Source organism: Ursus americanus, chromosome 18 (genome assembly GCF_024610735.1).
Source record: "Ursus americanus isolate L20-20 chromosome 18, mUrsAme1.1.p, whole genome shotgun sequence".
Lineage (NCBI taxonomy): Eukaryota > Metazoa > Chordata > Mammalia > Carnivora > Ursidae > Ursus > Ursus americanus.
Genome location: NC_142144.1, coordinates 26,840,899 through 26,865,882, shown reverse-complemented (window position 1 = coordinate 26,865,882; position 24,984 = coordinate 26,840,899). Strand labels below are relative to the sequence as shown.

The 24,984-nt window shown below is 36.0% G+C and overlaps 1 protein-coding gene and 1 long non-coding RNA gene across 2 annotated transcripts in view; both read right to left on the bottom strand.

The window, feature by feature from the left end:
- LOC123781066 (uncharacterized) overlaps positions 1-24,984 on the bottom strand; it is a 614,912-nt gene that overhangs the window by 519,148 nt on the left and 70,780 nt on the right. The gene's annotated exons all lie outside the window — the stretch shown is intronic.
- Positions 1,167-6,999, bottom strand: LOC123781056 (olfactory receptor 13C7-like). The gene has a single exon (XM_045780353.2). The coding sequence runs from the start codon at positions 6,850-6,852 to the stop codon at positions 5,890-5,892; it is 963 nt and encodes a 320-aa protein (XP_045636309.2). The 5' UTR covers positions 6,853-6,999; the 3' UTR covers positions 1,167-5,889.

The following is a 24,984-nucleotide window of genomic DNA, read 5'->3' as shown; positions in this document are numbered from 1 at the left end:
AATCAATATGATAAATCACATTGACAGAATGAAGGATAAATTCATGTGATCATCTCAATAGATCCATTAAAAAACTGACAAAGTAACATCCATTCCAGATAAAAACTCTCAACAAACTGAGTATAGAGGGAAAATACTTCAAAATAATAAAGTCCATATATGACAAGCCCAGAGCCAATATCATAATCAATGGTGAAAAGCTGAGCTTTTCTTCTAAGATCAGAAGCAAGGCAAGTATGCTCAATAACCCCACTTTTACTTAACATAGTACTGGAAGTCATAGTCAGAGTAATGATTAAGAAAAAGAAGTAGAAGTCTTCTAAATTGGAAAGGAGAAGTAAAACTGTCTCTATTTGCAGATGACATGGTATTATATATAGAAAACCCCAAAGGCTCTACCAAAAAAAAAAAAAAAAAAAGCTAAAAATAATAAATGAATTTAATAAAGCTGAAGGATGCAAAATCCATATACAAAAATCAGTTGTGTTTCTATACACAAATAATGAACTAGCAGAAAGAGAAATTAAGAAAATAACCCCATTTACAAATACATCAAAAAGAATAACATACCTAGGAATAAATTTAACCAAGGAGGTAAGAGACTAGTACACTGAAAACTATAAGATATCAATGAAAGAAATTAAAGACACAAATAAATGGAAAAATACGCTGTGTTCATGGATTGGAAGAATTACTAATGTTAAAATGTCCATATTACTCAAATCTACACATTCAATGCAATCCCTATCAAAATTCCAATGGTATTGTTCATTGAAATAGAGAAAAATACCTAAAATTTATACAGAACAACAATCGAGCAATCCCGAGAACGTTTCTTTTGGTTTTTGTTTTGTTTTGTTTTTTGTTTTTTTAAGTCCATTTAAAATACAATCAGTGGAGCCTGGGTGGCTCAGTTGGTTGAGTGACTTTTGATTTTGGCTCCCGTCATGATCTCAGAGTAGTGGGATCAAGCTCTGTGTGGGGCTCCACACTCAGCATGGAATCTGCTTGAGATTCTCTCTCTCTCTCTCAAATCTTTAAAAAAAAATAAAAATAAAAAATACCATCAAAAATATTAAAGAATAAACAGAATTTATTTAGAAATAAAACTTCTCTACCAAAACTACAAAACAGTTTAGGAGAAATTAAAGAAAACCAAAATAAATGGATAGATACATTATGTTGATGAATTTACTTAGTATTGTTGAACTAATTCTCCCCAAATTTATCTTACCTAATCATAACCCTAGTAGCTTTTTCTGTAGAAATTGATAGATGATCATAAAGTTTATGCTGAAGGAGCTTGACTTTCCTACAAACTCTTTATATTTTATTTTTTATTTTATTTGTTTTGATAAAAAGATAATCTTTTGGAGGATGGAGCAATGAAAAGGTCTAGCCACCACAATGCATATTTAAGAAAGTATAAATATTGCACTAGTACCTCACTAAGAAAGAAACCCTTAGAATCTACCAATTTCCCCACCTGGTAGAAACTAAGCAACATTATTTCTGAGCAACTCTACCCTGCGACAAGGGCCACAATATCACCTACCAGCAAACTTCTGAAGCTGAAACAGGGTGCTATTAGCAATTATACTTGAACAACAGACATAACTTGGACTATTGCATGCAAATCAAGTTATATGATCAGTACAATTTAAAATAACACATTTTTATGGTGTTACTGGCATATTTTACCAACAAAAAGCCAGTACTATTCCTTCTAGCTCAGATCTTTGATCCTTGGTATCACTGAAGTCTATGTTTCAGAAGTCTAAGGAACCTTTCTTTATCATGTGTGTTCCACCAAGAAGCCTGAAACCCAAGAACTGATACTCGGTTCGTTTTATAAATCCCAGTCTGTGGATAAATGACACATTTCCATTCCATACAAATGGCATCTTGTTAGGACACTGTAGATCAATTTAGAAGAAATTGTACAATCCAGAAATCTCTGTCTTTATTTGAAATACTACATTTTTTCTCTAACAAGGGCAAGAACGTGTGTAGATCTATAAAAATAATTTATGTCATTCATGAATATATTACATGTGTCTTTATATGACAAAGCAAAAGGAGCAAATTATGCTCTATTGGTCCATAACCATTGCCCCAGCTTAACATTCTTAAACCAGAAGGAATATGTCTGTGAGCAGACCTGGGAAGAAGAACCCTCACTTGGACTTACCCTCCTGGGAAGCTTTTTTTTCAAAGAAAATTATAGGAAAGCCACAGCACTTTGGCTCCCTTTGAAGAATGTGTTGGAGCTTAGCAGGACTTTAAGGTATCTAACTATGTGGGAGCAGAAAGAAGCCAGTTCTGAATTCAAGAAATCTTTCTATTGGGTCCATCTTACTAGTCCTTCTATTTTTTATTCATAGTTAAAATACATCCCTGCCGTCATCTTATTAAATAAATCACCTAAACCTTGTTCTGACACCTGTGCTTTCAACAAACTCATGGATTAAGTCCCTGTCTTCCTTTGAAAATGATGTTCTGTTGTGCTCTTCATCTGGAATGTCTGTCCCCACTTTCCACTTGGAAAAAGATTACTTATCCTTCAGAACAAGGTAAAATGTTTCTAATTCACTCCCGGAAGATGTTTCTCTGTGATTTTATTGTGTTTAGTATTATCATATATTTTAATCACAATGTATACTTGTTCTATTTCATTTTACCCCATTTCTGCCACTGGGTGGAACACTACTCAAGAGCAAGATGCAAAGCCTATTTGTCTTTACTTTCCCATTCCTTAGTAAGATGTATTGATTTTCTACACTCTGGGGATTTGGGTCTTTGAATGAAAAAATATGTCTTGAACATCACTTTTGAATGTTTTTCATCTGAAAAATATAAGCTCTTCTAGTAGTATATAAAATCAAATTATTGTGCATCTGATAGCATATACAAGTTCACTTCTATTCAGCAGGAACAAATCTTTACTTTCTCAACAGAAGCATTTGTGTCTGTGCTTTATTTTCAATTATTTATCTTTTCATTCACCTTAGCACAACAAATGCATCTCTTCCCTGGTATATTCTGTATTCAGTTCAATCAGCCAATTTTCAATAAATCAATCAACTAAACAATAAATATTGTGTTTGTTGGGCTCCTGTAATAGACCTAAAAGCACTAATAGAAACTATGGTATATTACTAGGCTAGAGTGGGACACAGGAGAAATAAAGGATCTAGTCCCTGCTATTGAAAAACTAATGAGGGGTGCCTGGGTGGCTCAGATGGTTAAGTGTCTGCCTTCAGCTCAGGTCATGATCTCTGAGTCCTGGGATCAAGCCCCACATCAGGCTCCCGGCTCAGCGGGGAGTCTGCTTCTCCCTCTCCCTCTGCCTCACCCCCTGCTCATGCTCTCTGTATCTCTCTGTCTCAAATGAATAAATAAAATCTTTTTTAAAAAAGGAAAAACTAATGAATAAAATAATAATTTAGTTATATTTATCATTTTCTAATACTTTAAAGTCTCCAACATAAATGATTTTCACATAAATGAATTCATTGGATAACTATCTCACATTGACCAAGTGATCCATTGAAGTTGGATTTTAATAATTATGAAACTAAGGTTCCAGAGAATAAGTGGATTCAGAGATTATCCAAGGCCATATACTATTTAACGCCAGATCTCTTTGCAATGTCCTTTACATTGTCATATATAAAATATTTACAAGCACAAATGAATATATGTAAAGCAATATGAGTACTAAACAGCCGAGGGAAGAACAATGTAGGAATTAGTCACTTAAAAATATACATTAAGCACATGGTGAACTTTAAACCCAAATTTAGAAGAAAGGAACAGAAACATAAAGAAAGAATGAAGGAAAAAGCTTGAATTGAGGAGTCAAATTGGCTCTTTGCACCACATGAAGTATTTAAACAATACCATCCTCAAATAATATAGAGAAAAATAGACATTGGTGAATGATTAGAGGCATTCTTCTTTCAGACTTAAGGGCTGGTAAGACTTTCCTCTGAAGAAAAAGATCTGACTTCTTGGAATGTACTCATCTGTGTGGAGCCCTCCTGAGCTCCAGAGAAAGGAGGTGATCACCCCAAACCTATAGAAATATTGACTTCCCATCTTAGTATCTGAAGCCCCCATAATTTGGCTCCAAGTTGTCTTTCTGATCTTCTCCCCTGTTCACTAAGCAACAATACAATTCAAGTTCCAACTAATCTGAACTCTTAGCTGTAGTCCATATCTTGCCACATGCTATATTCTCTGTCTGAAAAATTCTTCTGCACAAGACTATAAGGAGAATTGTTTTCCCCAGTTCAGCCAAGGAGAAAGGCCTTTCCCTTCTTAGAACTGCCCCTTCTAGGGGAATTAAACATCCTCCTTTAATAGCACTTAACACACTACATTATAATTGTGACCCACTTAAGTTAACCAATCTTAACAGCTGATCTCAGCATGGAGAGACTAAAAAAAATGGAATCCATCACTAAATGTCTTAAAGAATACTGCATATCTTTACTGAAATTGCCAGGAGAGAGAGACACTGAGGATGGGTCACAGAACACCACACCAAAGCTTCCTATTTAGCTATTTTTTTTTCCTTTTCTCTGATTCTATTTTTATGGTATCTATTTAAATATCTCCCATATCAATCTTCCAGATCTCTAGTATGCAATACTTTCTTCCTCATTGCATTATCCCCTCTTTCTCATTGTCCTCTTTTCTTTCCTAGAGCTGGTCCAAGTCCTTTTATATAAAGATCAGTTTATCCCATTTAAACTACTCCAAGTCCACTCATTACTCTGTTTAGCCAATAAAGAGCTAACATACTATGAATGAAAACAAAGGATCCAGCTTAGAGAGTGGGGGAAAGGGAAAAGCTGTGAATAATCTTTAATATTTTGTCCTCAATTTGAGTGTCAGTCGGTATTCCACAGGACTGTGCACTCTTTAATCATGTTTTGGGTTTTGTCTCAATGTATTTAGTTTTTTGATATTACCAATAGTTAGCATAATGCCTGAGATAAAATAGCTATTCAGTAAATACTAGTTGCTTGAATAACTGAATGAAGGAATACATGAATGAACAGAAAGCTCATATTCTACAGGAAATTCATGTAACTGCAAAAATACCTAATTTGTGACACTGTAAATACATTATTACCACGTTCTCAGAGAATTATGCAAACAAGTTCCTTAGAAACTAATTTTTTGAGTCATTTAACAGTAAACAATGGTTTCCACTCAAAGACGCCACTGCTCATCTACTGAAACCTACGATAAGCCAAATCTCCCTATCAGCTGGGGTGTCTGCACAATGATTCACACTGCCTCAGACACTTCTGCACAGAAGTGTGCCTGCCAGTTTGCAGCTAAAAGGAAATCAGCCCTAAGAAAAATAGTTTCATTTTACTACTCTTGTCTCTCTTTGGCATTTACACAGGCTAGGTACCTAACATCCTAAAATGCTCACTCTTTTCCTTTATATGAACAAAGACTACCCCATTAGAAATTATTTTTGTTGAGTTCTAGTTTATCTTCCTAAGAAAGATAAGAGACTAGAAAACCAACTCACATAGAAGATAAGAAGGTAAGCTAATAAAATTGCATTTCCTTTCACATAAGGTTACAGAACTCATTATTCCAGAGCTAAACTAAATTTGGTTATCCGTGAGAAGGTGGATGATTTGGATGAGAATCCTTTTACCCATAAATTGCTGTCCCATTTCTCCTTAATCCAGTCATGAAGGAAAATGGTAGGCTCTACATTTCTCTCACATTTAAATATCAGGAACAGAAAAAAAGAGAATTTCAGGAATTAATGGTACCACTAACCCTTATATTTATTTTGGAACCTCTAGGTGAGAACTAGTCCTGCATTCAGAGTAAAGGAATTTCTTTAGAAAGCATTCACATTCCCTCTGAGGAGCATTTCCGACAGAGTACATTCTTCACAGCTTCCTTCACATCTTTGTTCCTCAAACTATAGATGAGGGGATTGAGCATAGGTGTCACAACTCCATAGAAGAGAGAGATGATTTTGTCTGTGACTTGTACCTTGTCTGCACCGGAAGAGTCTTTAGCCTTGGGTTTTGCATACATGAAGAGGATGGTTCCATAGAATATAATCACCACTGTTAAGTGGGCGGAGCAAGTGGAGAAGGCTTTGAGCTTCCCCTCTGCAGAAGGAATCCTCAGGATGGTGGAGAGAATGAAAACATAGGAAACAAAAATGAAAAGTACCGGGACCACAAGAAAAATTATATTAGCAACAACCATGCTAATAACATTCATGGAGATATCAGCACAGGCCAATTTTAAGACAGCCAAGATTTCACAAGTAAAATGATTAATGACATTATCCCCACAGAAAGGAAGCCGCATTGCAAGAGAGGTTTGCAACACAGAATTGACAACTCCTGCAATCCAGGACCCAGCAGCCATGGGCACATATGAAGTCTTGCTCATAATAATGGAGTATCTCAGAGGGTTACAGATGGCCACGTAGCGGTCAAATGCCATCATGCTTAGAAGGACACACTCTGTGGCTCCCATAGCAAAGGAGAGAAACATTTGCACTCCACATCCAGAGAAGGAAATGGTTTTCTTTGACATTAAGAAGCTGCTGAGAAATAGGGGAATAGAAGAACTGGTATAACAAATATCCAAGAATGATAAGTTACTGAGGAAAAAGTACATGGGAGTGTGCAGGTGGGTGTCACAGACACTTACAATGATGATGACTCCATTTCCCAGCAGGATCACCAGGTACATACATAGGACCAGCACAAAATAAATGGCCTCAAGTTCTGGATAGTCAGAAAGTCCCAAAAGGACAAATTCTGTCACAGAAGACTGATTGGTCCTTCCCATGTTAATATTTTCTTTTTTTTTTTTTTTTCTTTTTTTCAAAGATTTTATTTATTTATTCAATAGAGATAGAGACAGCCAGCGAGAGAGGGAACACAAGCAGGGGTAGTGGGAGAGGAAGAAGCAGGCTCATAGTGGAAGAGCCTGATGTGGGGCTCGATCCCATAACGCCAGGATCACGCCCTGAGCCAAAGGCAGACGCTTAACCGCTGTGCCACCCAGGCGCCCCCATGTTAATATTTTCTTTCACTAAAATGAATTCTTTAGCAGCCAGAATACATGTGGATCTGTTACAGCAATGTTTGCAAGAGTTGTTTGCATCCTTAAGTAGCTTCCCTTATGGGTAATATGGACTTAAAAATAGATACACAGATAGGATAAGAATATGTTATGATCTTCTAAGCTTAGAATTTTAGATCTCATGGAGACTTTAGCTCAAAAAAAAAAAAAAAAAAGCCTTGTTAGAAAAGAGATTCAGAACACATACAACTGGTTTAGAATTATGTATCTCACATTATGAATTTAAAATTATTTTCAATGCAATCTCACCATAACATTTTAACCAAACAATCCAGAACATAACTAACACGTTAGCATCAACAAAAATCACTGTTCTCCAGTTACTAAAACAAAACGGTGTTTGTAAGTCCTGCTTCAATGGTAATTTCATCTTAGTTTCAGAAGTTTGTGGCTAGAAAAACAAGCTGAAAAGATACATTTTTAGAAAAAGAACTTTGGTTAATTCAAACCTAGGAGGAAATGTATACCTGTAATATCCTAAGAATAATGTCTATATTAATTATAGACATTACTAATGGTTGTAAAAGAAAAAGGAAAACATTTTTAGATAAAATTATTATCTTTTTCAGTACAAATTGGGATGTCTATTGTCCTGCCTAATATATTTAATGAAATACAAGTAGATCTCAGAAAAACTCCAGTGCACATGTCTCAATTTACAAACCATAATTAAGGTATAAGCTAAGAAATTTAAGTGATGGGGGATTTACTCTTTTACTTGTAGGTATGAGAAAATACATATTATTTTTTCCCTGCACAGAAATCAGCTTCTGCTCAAACAGCTGCTCTGCCAATCTTTTTCTCACTGCATATTCAGAATACCCATAATAAAGAGGGATAGGTCATTCAAAATATTCTTAAGCATTAGTAATATGTTATAATTATTTATAACCCCACTTCACTAGATATACAATGTTTCTATAATTAAAATGCCAGAAACAGAAGTCCTACTTTTTTGTAAGATTGCTAGTCTCATAAATTCCATCTCAGTAAGTTCAATAGTATAACTAAAAGAATTATCTGCTTCTCAGTTTTCATTAATACCAAGTAGCTGTCACTGCTATGGTAAAAACAAAAACAAAACAAACAAACAAAACAATTAACCAGTAGAAAAACAGAACTGACTTCCAGTAAAAATGAAAATTGGGGCTCTTTACAGTCACTTCACTAGTAGAGGAGCCCTTAAAGGACCAGGCAAGAGGCACGTGGCTGTTAGTTAAGCATCTGCCTTCAGTCCTAGGTCATGATCCCAGGGTCCTGAGCCCTGCCTGCCTCAGGCTGCCTGCTCAGTGGGGAGCCTGCTTCTCCCTTTCCTTCTGCCTGTCCCCCTGCTTGTGCGTGCGCGCTCTCTATCTTCCTCTCTCTCTCTAACAAATAAATAAAATCTTAAAAAAAAGGATCAGCCAATGGAGCACCAAAGCAACTTAAAGTCTTTGCTGCTTTGAGGATCTTTCTAATCCCGAAAGTAATTTAAAGTTCACAATGTGGAATGGTTAGAATTTAGCAACTTTCTAGTACTTTTGGGATGAAGTCCCCTAGAAGCAATTAAGACAAAGTTGCTAATACAATTAAACTTAATTGTAACTCATACACACAAAAATAATTCTTCTGTCCTTACACCCTCTGAGAGCAAATTTAGAACTGCTACCCAGGTAAAATGGTCAAGACATGGACATTAGAATTGACTATATCTGATAGAGAGATGTGGCCATAATCTGTGATGCTTACGTTAAAATGATACTTTGTTCTTAACAAATTATCTACCAATCACCTTTACTTTGACCTCTAAATCCTGGATTCTCAGACTTGATAAACATTATTCTCGTCTCACTGCCCTCTCTAAATAGCCAGAATAATAGGCATGGTCATTTTAAATTTGCTCACTCATGTCCTCTAGTCAAATACATACACAATACCCCAAACTTAACCAATCTGTTTTTCAGTCATGCCCACACTGGTATGACACAGCATGGAACAAACCATGTCAACAATTTCCATGGTATGAGCAAGCCACACTTTCCTTATGAATAGGAAAAGAAGTTCCAACTTGAGGTGGATAATTATTATGACATTTTCTATGACTACCTTTTGAAATCAATATAAGCATTTGACAATTTCAATCATTTTACATGAATGTTGTGAAATACTCTTCCAGCATGGAAATGAGTGAAATCATTGTGAGTAGTCTTTAAAAAAAGGGAATAAAATTTGACAACAGCACTCTTTTTTGTCAGTGAACATTTTTTAAAAGTCATTGAGTAAAAGATGCAACATAATCCTGAGCAATGGGAAAGCAATTTCTGCCATGAAAGACGGTATTATCTATTTCATCAAAACAAATTTAAAGAGCAATTCCCAGAGTTCTTAACTTTATGCAAGTACTTTTTCAGTATATTGGCTCATAATGCAAATATTGAGCATGGTTTCTCATTAATGTTCAGTGGACAAAGGTATTAAATAGTTTTGATGTGAGCACAGTAAAAACAATGTTGCAATACAACTGGAAGATAGATTGTAACTGCAAGGAGTTTTATAAGCAAATTATATAAAACTGTTAAATGGAGCCAAATACTTACAATTAAAGAGGTATGTAGAATACTTATAATTTATTTCAGACAACAATTTTTCATACAAATATTTCCTATGAAATATTATTTATCCCAGTGTACACATGCAAAGACAATCAGAAATAATTAAAATATGAGTGGGTGTTATCTATTTTCATTTGTTAACCTGGCAACCCTAACTTCCTGCAACCAAGATTCACATGAAATCCAGTCTAAGCCTGGGCTGCCCCAGCAGCAACATTCCCAGGCATTGGAGGGAGTACAGGATCCAGGTGTCTGGGCAGTACTACTCACAATAATACTGTGAGACAGTACTACTTTTAGAACTTTCAAATGAGCAGAAAGAGAATATTTAGTGTATTTCTCTAAACCACTCTAGTAGATACAGGATTATACATCTGTGGTCTCAAATGTACCCAGCCACCACATAAATACCACTTACAGCTGCAACCCTCATCCCTTCCCAGAACAAACATGGTAAGAAGAAACAATTAACATGAACTTGCAGGGGTTCAACATCAAGTACTGCTCTTCAGCATTTCTAAGCCCTAGTCTCAACTTCTCCCTCTTTCATTTCACTTAATTCAGTGTTTACTAATTGAGGCTTCCTCATTCCAGGAATGATGTCTGCTTCTTCCCTAAATGCCATAAATTACTTTAGTCCCCTGCCAGGTACTACAGCCCATTAGAAGAATAGCAAGCAATACCTAGGGTCTTAATATCTGGGGTCAACTCCCCTAATGCCAACTGCCTGACTATATTCCAAACAGAGTTTGCCCTAGATTTTCCCTTTACCTTGTTCTTCCTTGTGCTGGGCCACACATCAATCCATGCTTTTCCCTGAGGAGCTGGCACATACAACTCAATTTCTATAACTTCAAGGTCCCTCTGTATCTCTTAGTTAGATGGCATTCGGATGCCATCTTCTTGTCCCTTCAGCAGGAAGCTGTTATACCTGTCCATTTTAGTCTGTCAAGACAAACTAACAATATGATTAAGTACAAGACACTGAATCTGGCTCAAGACTCTTCTGTTCCCTAAAGCAATTTACTCCGTTCAAATATAGCTATATTTTATCTGAATTGTGAACAAAATTTTGATTTCCTTATAACTCTAAAAAATTTAGTTTCATCACCTTAAAGTTAGATAAGGGCAATGTTTTCATGCATTTGTATTGAATAGACACAAAACTTCACCTAGATCCTCCAATCCTCAGGCTACAGTTTATCAAAATGGTTAATATTAGTTGTAATGCAGCCACATCATGATCAGTATAGTGAACTCATTTGATCATGACAGTCTCTCTTACACTCTCATTATCATTCTCTCTCCTGTTTCTATGCTGCCTGTTCCTCTAACAGGTGGGTTTTGTAACTGGCAGGAAAGTATCTAGGAAAATAGAAGAGTAGCAGATTGGAGGGGTAGTAAAAGGCACAAAGAAAATACCAATTAGTCCATTATATAAGGAACAGAACACGGACATCAAATTGGGATCAGTTAATTAGAATTTAAATGGGCAACGGGATATTCCCAAAGCCAAGAAGAAGAATAAAAGGTATGATTAAAAAATAAATACATCAATAAATGTGGCTGAGATAGCGAGAGATGGAGGCATGGGAAAAATAACAGGTCAATCTAACTTAACTGAGTTCAAAGACAGGTCTCAGTATGATGGCTGTTTCTTAATAACTTCTTAATCTAATCATTCAATAAACAACTTATTATGAAAGTAATATTTTCAGCTTCTGGAAATAGCAAAGTGGCATAATCTTCTGACTTCTTCCCCACTCAAACAGGGAAATGCCATAGGAATAAGATTTAAAATATATCAATCTGAACAATAGAATGAAACTGGAAGAAACCCAAGGAAACAATGTAGTCATTGACAAGAAATACACTGGGTGAGTAGTTTTGAGTCAAGTTATTCCTTCTCTACTGCATTACCATGAGGAAATTACGCTTGACCCTCCTCTAACCCTTACAAGCTAAGGTAGATACATTAACATCAGAGTGGTCCAGAACTAAGAAGAGTGAAGACTGAACAACTCATCACAAATGCACACAGAGCAGCCTACCTGGAGAGTTCCCTCTTTCTGCTTTATCTCACTAAAAAAGCTGGGATATTTTTATCAGTGAAGAAAGGGACTTGGGAAAGGACAGCATCCAGAAAGAGGTAAAGGAAAGAGTCAGGGTTTCCAGGGGAGGAAACCTATTTGCACATACCCAATATACTGTACAATGGGCTCTCTGCCTTTAGGAACCGCAAATTTTTAATTCACCTGAAGTAGTACAATTTGGGGTCTGGACTTTTGCCTTTTCTTAATAAGGTACACACTATTGATAAAAATACTGCGGGGGAAAATGAATTCCATAGAGAAGAATAATGTGATAAATGGTGAACACCACCATTATAAAAAGAAAGAAAATTAAATGAGAAACTCGAAATCATATGAGAAAGAATTCATTGAACAGAGAGAGCAAAAATTTTGAATGAGCAAAATAAATATCCTTGATGTGATAAAGGAAGAATATTTGTGGCATAAAGCAGGAATAAACAGTTACAAAAAAGAATCACATGGTAATACTGGGAATGAAACATATAACAACTCAAATAAGGAACTCGGTAAATGGGATATGCAGCACAATGAATACTATGACTGTATAATGGGTCCTAAAATAAGCTTCAAGTACTTTCAAACAATTTAAATCATCCAGAGAGTGTTCTTTGACCATACAGAATTAAACCAGGAAATCTTTTAAAAAGAAGGGAACCATGAAAGACTATGGACTCTGGGAAACAAACTGAGTGCTTCAGAGGGGAGGGGGGTGGGGGAATGGGATAGGCCGGTGATGGGTGGTGGGGAGGGCACGTATTGCATGGTGCACTGGGTGTTATACGCAAGTAATGAATCATGGAACTTTACATCAAAAACTAGGGATGTACTGTATGGTGACTAACATAATATAATAAAAAATTATTATAAAAAAATCATGTGGATGCAGAAAAAAATAAAAATAAAAAGAAGGGAAAAATGAAGGGGGGAACCAGAGGGGGAGATGAACCATGAGAGACTAGGGACTCCAGGAAATAAACTGAGGGTTTCAGAGGGGAGGGGGGTTGGGGGATGGGTTAGTCGAATGATGGGTATTAAGGAGGGCCATTGCAATGGCCACTGGGTGTTATACACAAGCAATGAATCATGGAACACTGTATCAAAATAATTAAGTAATTAATTTTTTAAAAAAGAAAAGAAACTTTTAAAAAATCCTCAAATGTTAGGAACTTACATAATGCACTCCTAGTAACATATACTATGAGAAGGAAATCACGACAAAAAATAAAGCTGTTTTGAATTGAACATCCCAGTAAAAATTTATGGAATCTAGCTAAAGCCAGTAATTAGAAGAAAATTTACAGCCCCAGATGCATGTATTAGACACCTAGGTGGCTCAGTCAGTTAAGTGGCTGCCTTCAGCTCAGGTCATGATCCCAGGTCCTGGGATCAAGTCCCGCATCAGGCTCCTTGCTCAGCAGGGAGCCTGCTTCTCCCTCTGCCTGCTCTGCCTGCCACTCCCCCTGCTTGTGCTATCTCTGACAAATAAATAAATAAAATCTTAAAATATTAAAAAAAAAAGAAGAAGGTTACACTCTATCTCAAAGTTAAAAAAAGAACATCAAATCAACATGTTGCCCCCTTCATACTGCTATTGAGCCTACCCACTGAATTTTTTATTTCCATTACGGTATTTTTCCGTTTGGTTCTTTTTTCGATATCTTTTCTGAGGCTTTGTTTCTCTGCGTAGGCCTTCTATATTTTCACTTGCTTCAAGTGTGTGTATAATTGCTCACTGAAGCATTTTATAATGGCTGCTTTATATTCCTTCTCAAATAATTCCAACATCTGTTCATTTTTTGTTGTATCTAGAAATTGTCCCTTATCATTCAAATTGGATACCTGATTCTTTGCATGAGGAGTGATATTCATTTGTATCCTGGATATTTTAGGGACTATGAGAGTCTGGATCTTATTCAGATCTATTTCAGGTCTCCTCTAAAACCATGCCCCTTAGAGAAGGGAGTCACTACCTCGTTCTTGCCAGACTCGGCAAAACTCTAAACTCCTCACATGGACTCCATGGCACAGTGGGGATGGAAGGATTCATTAGTAGAGGGCTTCAATGAAATCCTTGACTTCCTACTAATCCTCCCCTAAAACCCTATTTGAAGGGAAAAGGCAGATGGTAGAGGGTCGAAGTCTAGGCTCCCCACTTAAATATGCTGGAGTAGGGGAGTAAGGTTGCAGTATTTTTCTCTGGTGTTTGGCTGGAATAGGGCAATTACTGACATTATGTTTTCTGTCTTGCTAAGCCACCCCTTTCCTGTCCCTTCAGCTAAAGAGATTTAATTTTCTTGTTCTTTTTTTGTTTTTTCCATTTGTGTTTCCAAATTTTAGGCTTATCTTGTACTCAGTCTGGGATATATAGAAGGTAAAAAGAAAACTCAGGAAACTCACTACACTTTTTGGTTCCTTAGATCCCAAAGTTCCTTCTGGTCTTTTTCTCTCCATCTTTCAGAGTCTTCTATGCTTTCTTTATACATAATGTACAGAGTTTTAGCTATATTTAACAAAATAAGGAGAAGTGTCTATTCCATCTCGTCTGCAACTAGAAAACCCTATAATCATTTCAAAAGTGCATCCATTGCAAGGGTGGTTCAACATTCGCAAATCGATCAGTGTGATAGATCATATCAACAAGAAAAGAGTAAAGAACCACATGATCCTCTCAATAGATGCAGAAAAAGCATCTGACAAAATACAGCATCCTTTCCTGAATAAACACTTCAGAGTGTAGGGATAGAGGGTACATTCCTCCATTTCATAAAAACCATCTATGAAAAGCCTACAGCAAATATCATTCTCAATGGGGAAAAGCTGGAAGCCTTTCCTTTAAGATCAGGAACACAACAAGGATGCCCACTCTCGCCATTATTATTCAACATAGTACTAGAAGTCCTTGCAACAGCAATCAGACAACAAAAAGGGATAAAAGATATCCAAATTGGCAAAGAAGTCGTCAAACTGTCTCTCTTCGCAGATGACATGATACTCTATATGAAAAAAACAAAAGATTCCACCCCCAAATTACTAGAACTTACAGAGCAATTCAGTAATGTGGCAGGATACAAAATCAATGCTCAGAAATCAGTTGCACTTCTATACACAAACAATAAGACTGAAGAAAGAGAAATTAGGGAATCCATTCCATTTACAATAGCACCAAAAATCATACATTATCTCGGAATTGACTTAACCAGAGACGTAAAGGATCTATATTCAAGAAACTACAAATCACTCTTGAAAGACATTGAAGAAGACACAAAAGATGGAAAAATATTCCATGCTCATGGATCAGAAGAATTAACATAGTTAAAATGTCCATACTACCCAGAGCAATCTACACTTTCAATGCCATCCCGATCAAAATACCAATGACATTTTTCAAAGAACTGGAACAAACAGCCCTTAAATTTGTGTGGAACCAGAAAAGGCCCCATATCGCCAAGGAATTGTTGAAAAGGAAAAACAAAGCTGGGAGCATCACATTGCCAGATTTCAAGCTGTACTACAAAGCTGTGATCACAAAGACAGCATGGTACTGGCACAAAAACAGACACATAGACCAATGGAACAGAATAGAGAACCCAGAAATGGACCCTCGGCTCTTTGGGCAACTAATCTTTGACAAAGCAGGAAAAAACATCCAGTGGAAAAAAGACAGTCTCTTCAATAAATGGTGCTGGGAAAATTGGACAGCTACATGCAAAAGAATGAAACTTGACCACTCTCTCACACCATACACAAAGATAAACTCCAAATGGATGAAAGACCTCGATGTGAGACAGGAATCCATCAAAATCATAGAGGAGAACATAGACAGCAACCTCTATGACATCGGCCAAAGCAACTTTTTCATGACACATCTCCAAAGGCAAGAGAAACAAAAGATAAAATGAACTTGTGGGACTTCATCAAGATAAAAAGCTTCTGCACAGCCAAGGAAACAGTCAAAAAAACTAAGAGGCAGCCCACAGAATGGGAGAAGATATTTGCAAATGATACTACAGATAAAAGACTGGTATCCAAGATCTACAAAGAGCTTCTTTTTTTTTTTTAAAAAAGATTTTATTTTATTTATTCATTCAAGAGAGATAGAAACAGCCAGCGAGAGAGGGAACACAAGCAGGGGGAGTGGGAGAGGAAGAAGCAGGCTCATAGCGGAAGAGCCTGATGTGGGGCTCGATCCCAGAACGCCGGGATCACGCCCTGAGCCGAAGGCAGATGCTTAACCGCTGTGCCACCCAGGTGCCCCTACAAAGAGCTTCTCAAACTCAATACACAAGAAACAAACAAATCAAAAAATGGGCAGAAGATATGAACAGACACTTTTCTAATGAAGACATACAAATGGCTAACAGACACATGAAAAAATGTTCAAAATCATTAGCCATCAGAGAAATTCAAATAAAACCACACTGAGATACCACCTTACACCAGTTAGAATGGCAAAAATTGACAAGGCAGGAAACAACAAATGTTGGAGAGGATGTGGAGAAAGGGGATCCCTCCTACATTGTTGGTGGGAATGCAAGTTCGTACACCACTCTGGAAAACAGTGTGGAGGTCCCTCAAAAAGTTAAAAATTGAGCTACCAATTGCACTACTGGGTATTTACCCCAAAGATACAGATGTAGTGAAGAGAAGGGCCATATGCACCCCAATGTTCATAGCAGCTTTGACCACAATAGCTAAATCGTGGAAGGAGCTGAGATGCCCTTCAACAGATGACTGGACTAAGATGTGGTCCATATATACAATGGAATATTACTCAGCCATTAAAAAGAACTATTTCTCAACAATTGCTGCAACATGGACAGGACTGGAGGAGATTATGCTAAGCGAAATAAGTCAAGCGGAGAAAGAGAGTTATCGTATGGTTTCACTCATTTATGGAACATAAGAAGTAGGAAGATCAGTAGAAGAAGGGGAAGAAGAAAGGCGGGGTAAACAGAAGGGAGAATGAACCATGAGAGACTACGGACTCTGTGAAACAAACTGAGGGCTTCGGAGGGGAGCGGGGTGGGGGAATGGGATAGGCTGGTGATGGGTATTAAGGAGGGCACGTATTGCATGGTGCACTGGGTGTTATACGCAAGTAATGAATCATGGAACTTTACATCAAAAACTAGGGATGTACTGTATGGTGACTAACATAATAATAAAAAAAAGTGCATCCATTATTATAATCTTCCCTAGAAAATACTCCAGCCAAAATGATCTCAATGAATTATTTCACTCTTTTAAGGAAGAGATAAATTAAATTTTACACAATCTATTCACAGATAGAAAATATAGAAAACTCCCTTAATTCATTTTATGAGGCCAGCATAAACTTGATACCAAAATCTAACAAGGATATGGTTAAAAAGAAAAACTAAGAACCTAGCTCTCATGAACACAGTTGGAAAAAATCTTAAAAAATAATTAGAACATTGAATAAAGTGTTACATAAAAAGAACAAGAGATTACAGTTAAGTGAAGTTAATTTTAGAAATGTAACAGTGGTTTACCATTCAAAAACCGAATCATAAGATTATAATATTATTTAAAAAGAACTAACATATAGCAACATTTATAGAGGCATAAAACTATTGTAAAATTATTGTTCTGTGTTTTTAAACCTATGGAACATTTGCCTTTTCTTCTGTTCATTTAATTAGCTACTTGAAAGCACTCCCTTGCCTTTTTCATCCCTGTATATCCCTACAATGTTGATATCAAGTGATGGTCTTTCATATAATTGGATCTCAAATAGGAATAAATTTAAAGAAATAGAACAAATGTCTGCAATGTTATTAAAGTACTGTTGGCTATTACTTTTTTTAAATTGTATTTGATACACAATGTTACATCAGTTTCAGGTGTAAAACATAATGATTCAACAAGTCTATAGTTTGTTATGCTCACAAGTGTAGCTCCCATTAGCCACCATTCAACACTATTACAATACCATTGACTATATTCCCTGTGCTGTACCTTTTCTTCCAATGATTTATTCATTCATAACTAGAAGCTTGTATCTCCCACTCCCCTTCACCTATTTGGCCCATTCCCACCTCACCCCTCCAGCAACCATCAGTGTGTTCTCTGTATTTCTGGGTCTGTTTCTGGTTTTTGTTTGTTAGCATTTGTTTGTTTTTTAAATTCCATGTATAAGTAAAATCATATGATATTTGTCTTTCTATCCAACTATTTCACTTAGTATAACACCCTCTAGATCCTTACCATATCTTCTTTATCTATTCATCTATAGATGGACACTTGGGTTGCTTCCATATCTCAGCTATTATAAATAACATCACAATAAACATAAGGGTGGATATCTTTTCAAATTAGTGTTTTCCTTTTCTTTGGGTAAATACCCAGGAGTAGAATTACTGAGTTGTATGGTATTTCTATTTTTAATTTTTTGAGGAACCTCCATACTCTTTTCCACAATTTGCATTCCCACCAACAGCCCATGAGGGTTCCTTTATCTCTGCATCCTCATCAACGTTTGTTGTTTCTTGTCTTTGATTTTAGCCATTCCGACAGGTGTCAGGTGGTAACTCACAGTAGTTTTGATTTGTATTTCCCTGATGATTAGTGATGTTGAGCACTTTTTCATGTGTCTGTTGGCCATCTGTATGTCTTCTTTGGAAAAGTATCTATTCAGGTACTCTGCCCATTTTTTATTCGAATAATTTGTGGGATTTTTTGGTGTTGAGTGGTATAACTTCTTTATGTATTTTGGATATTAACCCTTTATCGGATATATCATTTGCAAATATCTTCTCCCATTCCGTAGGTGGCTTTTTTGTTTTGTTGGTTTCCTCCACTGTGCAAAAGCTTTTTAGTTTGATGTAGTCTCAATAGTTTATTTTTGTTTTTATTTCCTTTGTGTTGGCTATGACTTTTTTAAAAAATATTCATCTCCTTGGTTCATAGTTTATCTATTACAAATGATCTTGAGTCTCCTTGTTAAAGTCACATTCCTGTTACTAATAAATGTACTCTAGAGGTGGTAGTGTAATGTAAATGTGAATGAAGTTAAAATAATAAGGTCTAGAACCATCACAGCAGGGCCAGAGAGCAGTTGAGTTAGAGGAGTTAGAGGAGGCAGTTGGGAAAAAAGGGAAATAGTGTATTGGCCATTCAGATGAGGCTGGGCACCCATCGCTTTGGTTATTGCACCCTTGTTTTCCCACCCCACCAAGCAAAAATGTACTAAACTGACTTTTCCATTCAACAAAAAGGGCATCTTAAGAAGCTCTATGAGGGAAATGAGGCTTTACTTATTAAAAATAGGGAATGAAGAGAATCTCTGATCCCATTCTCTCTCCATTGTCATTATTCTCAAAAGTCAAAGAAAAGTGGAGAATTACTGTTTCACTCTCTATTTACTTTTTGTTTCCTATTTGCCATTTACAAGTATTTTGACAACAGTTAAAATTGCCTTAAAAAATAACACAGGATAATTCAAAATACACAATTATTTTAGAAAATAGGTTAAAAAATCAGAACTGCATTATGGTCTCAAGTTTATATGTAGGACACACATATGAATATATTAAAATATTAATAGTTACTACAACTGAAATTATGGATGAATTTTTCTTTCTTTGGGCTTTTCCAAGTTTCCCAGCTTTTCTGTGATAAGTATATATTCTATATTTAATCAGGAAAATTTTAATTAAAAAATAATTTTTTGCTTCATAGGCTATACTATAATTAGGTCTTTGAGACAATATCCCTAAAGCTTTAAGATCTACTACTATCTTCCACACAGTTTAAAGATACTCTTTAATCACTTCTGGGATTACAAGATCCCTAAGAGGAAAAGAAAGAAGGATTTAAATTGGCTACCAGAGCCATGAATAGGTCCTTTGGACATTTTTAGGGCCCAGAGATTAGAGAACAGATATTTATTTACTGTTGATAAATTCAAGATAGAACATTTTAGTAGGGATGACAGCCTTACCTTTGGTCTGTTCCCCTTGACACTACCCACAGTAATCTGAAATGATGGTGTTCTCAACAGTGGGCCCCATAGCTCAAAAAGAAGAGAGCAAAGATGTCAACTAGCTTGAGGAAGGTCAACCACACTGAATTTGTCATCTGGACACATTTGGCAAAATATAAGAAAAAGGAATGAAATACAGGGAGGAGTGTCCCTGTGTCTAAAACAACATCCTTTTTTAGAAACTGAAGTCTCAACAGGCCATGCTACCTACTTGTGTGGGGAGAAGGTAAGAATCCTACACTAAGAACTGAATAGGAAGCACTGCAGAGTTGTAAAGATTTGTTTCAGAAAGAGAAGGAGAAATGGAAATAATAAATCATAAATAACTTATGGTTTTATATTTTCAACACTTTTCCTTTGAACTGATTTTAAACTTTCAGAAAAGTTAACAAAATTGGTTCAAAGAGTTCCCATATATATCTCACCTAACCTCGAATGTTAACATCTTACAGAACCATAGTACAATTATCAAGAATAAGAAATTAACATTGGTACATTACATTGACTATGGACTTTATTCAAATTTCACCAATTTTCCACTAATGTCTTTTCCTATTCCAGGATCCTCCTCAGGATCCCACGTTGTATATACTTGCTATTTCTCCCTTGTCTCTTCCATTCCAAATTATAACTACTCCTCAGTCTTTTCTTTAACTAATTTGAAAAGTTCCAAATAAAAAAATGAAAAAATGACAAAAATGAAAATATGGACAAAAAGAATTATTAAATCAAGGAAGTATCTAGAATATCTATGAACATAATATTAAATTATTCATTTTTCCTTAGGATGAAAAGGGGGGGAATGTCAGCCTGAGAGACTGGATTAAATTAACATGTATTGTATTCTTATTCTCTGCCAAACACTATCACAAATAATCTTCAAAACAATCCTACAAAATAGGTGCTATTATGCTAATATTACAGATGACACATCATGTTGAGGCAAGTTAAGTGTCTTACCCAAGTTCTGTACAGTTATGAAGACACAGAGCAGAGACTGAACTGGACTCTAAGTTCTGTGACTCCAAGCCAATTGTTCTTTCCTTTAAGACATGGTATTGTTTCACAAATAAATCTTCAGTCTGCACAAAGGGATAAAGAGATTAGGGTACAGTAGACTTCCAAAGCACAGCCTTAGAGATGGTCAGAGCATGCAGGATGAGTTAAGGTGAATCAATTCCAGGAGTGAGACTATTGCTCAGACAGAAGTTCCCACCAGATAAGAGCTAAACACTTCTGCTGTGTTTCCAGGAACAAAAAAACTGCACTTAGTTTACACAGTGAAGAAAAGCAAAAAACAACAACAGGATAATTCTCAGTACCGTGTAGAAAGAGAATAGGCCTTTGCTTTTGTCTTTGCCTTTGTTCTTTCCACCTTATCCATTATTATTTTCTTTTGAGGCACACAGGGCTTGTTTATACAGACAAGCACTGGGGATCTCCTGTGAGGGATGTTTCATATTGTGAGGAACAAAGTTGCTTTATAAACAATAGGGGACACTTCGTCTGGAACTAGAATTCAATACCTAGTGCTAGGAATTTTCTCCTGAGGACGCCTTTCCAGGATAGCTGTCATGTAGAAGAAGCTCATGGGGCAAAATATGAAATGCTGGCTGAATTTATATACTTTACAGACAAACTTCTGTTGACAGATACACGTAGAAGACAGTAGATGCACAGGACCCATGAGTCTCAGAATTTTCTTTCTTTGCATCAGTGGTGCCCAACGGTGAAAAATAATCTAAGGACAGGCCCTTTGGGGGAGATGAACAAAGCTCAGGGAGTCAAGAAATTGAAACTTTACTTTCTTATGGACAAAGAGAAAGAAGAAAAAGTAACAGAAGCCCCTGCTATTTCCCCCATGGTCTTGTGTTTCAGGCAGGTATCTCCTCTTTCTTTTTACTACATAATACTGTTGCTACATCCTGTGTTGCTGACTTTGGTTACATTCCAAATAGTGGGCTCTAGCATCCCTTTGTAAAAACTGGGCTGTGTCAGTATGTCTTCTCAGAGTGGATACATTTGTGAGATTGACTGTTTAAAATCAGAATGTTAAAAGGCATTAATTAGTGTTGGGTTTTAGAGAAAGTGGGGCCAACAAATACCTGGACCTTTTGGCTTCTTCAGTAATCTCCTAGTCATTAGAAAGAATACAAAGATATCAATCTTTGTCCCAGAGCAGTTCTCTGTTCAGAATTTAATTCTTTCTTTTTATTTCTACAATCAGAAATATAGTTTTATTAAATATGAAAAATATCTAAAAGTTAAGAAAATTTTAAATACCTCAAAACCAAATCTGACAAAGAAAACCATAGTATTTTGATGAGATTTCTTTCCACTACATGTATACAAAATTTATGTATATGATAATTTATATTGTGTGAGACTTGTTTTTATCTGATATCACATCATGAGTATTTTTCTTTGTCCTTAACTATTCTCCAAGATTGCAATTTTCTTTTTTTTTTTTTAAGATTTTATTTATTTATTTGAGAGAGAGAGCATGTGAGAGGGAGAGAAGTAGAAGGGGAGGGAGAGGGAGAGAGAGACTCTCTCAAGCAGACTTGTGCTTAGCACAGAGCCTGACACAGGGTTCAACTCATGACTCTGAGATCATGACCCAAGCCAAAACCAAGAGTCAGATGCTCAACTGACTGAACCACCCAGTGCCCAGCAAAATTGAAATTTTCAATGGTGTAACAAATGAAGGTATGTTTTCTCACACATTATAATATGTCCCACCACCACATACCAGATTTTCAGAATCCTTTTTAAAACTCTTTTTAAAAAGACTTTATTTATTTATATGAGAGAGAAAGAGAGAGATCCTGAGCAGGGGGTAAGGGCAGAGGGAGAAGGAGACTCCCCACTGAGCAGGGGGCGCAATGTGGGATTTGATCCCAGGACCCTGGAATAATGACCTGAGTCGAAAGCAGACACTTAAAAAACTGAGCCACTCAGGTGCCCAACTTTCAGAATCCTTCAAAAAAATTATGACTATCTATTGGTTGATTTTTCAGAAAAATAATTATTAAATAATGATGATGATGATAAAAGTAATCACTGAGTGACTTTTAGGGAAATATTTGCAGAGTTTCACCATTTAAAATCAAGTTGGCTTGAATCCTGAAAGAGGAGGAAGAGAGCCATGAGAAGGGCTGGAGGAAGATGGAACAAGTAGTACAAAAAGGATCTGAGATAAGAAAGAGTTGGCATGTTCAAGAAAGAAAAAAAAACCTAAATTCTCAAGCATGAAATATTTTCATCTTGAAACTAGAATCTTTATGTAATAATAAAGAATATAAAAATCTCAAAAATAAATAAATAAATAAATAAATAAATAAATAAATAAATAAAATCAAGTTGGCTCATGTCTAAATTACTAAGTTCTTATTAAGAAAGAAAACTGAATTCCATCAAATGATCTTTTATATCTATCTGGATGATCACACAGGGTTTTTTATTTACCTATTTGTTTGCCATATTATATTGATCAATTTCTAAATATTAATTTGGAATGCCTTGAATTTATGAAATTATTATAGTTAGATTTGGTTTTATATTTATTTGATTTTTACATGTATATTCAAATGAGATTAAACCATAGGTTTATTCTGTCTTTGACACCTGGAGTATAAAATTTATTTTAGCTTGACAAAATGATTTGAAAGCTGTTCCATAATTTTTTGGACATTAAACTCTTTGTGTAGCACAGAAATTATTTGCTTCTTGAAAGTATAACCTCTTTCCTCAGTAATCTGTGTCCAGGGTCTATATTGAGGATCAGTGTCTATTTTTATACCAATTGGATTTCTGATAATACTACAGTATCTACTGTGCTAAAAATTGAATAAATGAAAGTTTCTATGAGAGAGATCAGCACAGTTCTGTGAAAGCACTCAAAATGGGAATCCTACCCAAACTAGTTCAGGAAGGTTTCCTAGAAAAAGGTAATAATGGGGGCGGGGGGCTCTCCAGTTTAAGATAAGAGCTTCTACAAAAGTATGAAGAAGAATGAGAATGATGTTTAGGGTAAACTGTGAGAAGTTCAGTATGGCTATAACAGAGCATGAGGAAGAAGGGTCAGTAGTAGCTCCAGAAGTTCTATATTAGCAACATTTAGTGGTGACGATCTGGTTGCAGGAGAGTCTTCTTGAAAGTACGGTATCAGACAAATACAAAACAACTGGAGCACAGCTGAGTTTTCATATGGTATTAACATTGTACATCATAGGAACTTATACATGGAAAGATCAATGTGGGCTAGAAAAAACAAGGCAAGAATGTTTCATTTCAACACACTTGAGGACCATGTAGTATTTTCAGAGGTAAAAAAGAGGATCTGTGATAGGTACTATAGTGTTGTGACAGGAAGGCTGATTCCGGATCTAGACTGCTGGGTATTAAATCCTGGTTCCAGCTACAAGATGTTGGGGAAGCTATTTAACTTCCATTTATCTGTTTGCTACTCTGTACCATAGGGATAATAATAGTATCTCATACTGCCATTATATAAATTATTTATCCCTTAGGGTTGCAATGAATATTAAATGAGTTAATAGGGTAAAGTGCTTATAACAGTGCCTGACACAGAGTTAGTTCTCAATAAATATTAGCTAGCTATTATTGGGCCAGACGTAGGAAAACTTACCAACATTCATAAAATCTTTGTGCTAGACCCTGTTATAAGCACATTTTATACTGTCATTATCAGAAGGTTTCTTGCTATAAAATAAAAATAATATAGAAGACACAGAGATGGGGTGCCTGGGTGGCTCAGCTGGTTAAGCTCCTGCCTTCGGCTCAGGTCATGATCCCAAGGTCCTGGGATCGAGCCCCACATCGGGCTCTCTGCTCAGCTGGGAGGCTGCTTCTCCCTCTCCTCTGCCTGCTGCTCCCCCTGCTTATGCTCGCTCTCTCTCTCTCTGTCAAATAAATAAATAAATAAATAAATAAATAAATAAATAAATAAATAAATAAAATCTTTAAAAAAAAAAAAAAGGAAGACACAGAGATACATTCCAACATAGTATATATAAAGATTAAGAGAAAAAAAATTACTACTCATTAAATACTAGTATTTTAGTATATTAACCTCCCTGAAAAAAAAATTGCATCAAGGATTTTGATGCAAAAAAAAGAAGAG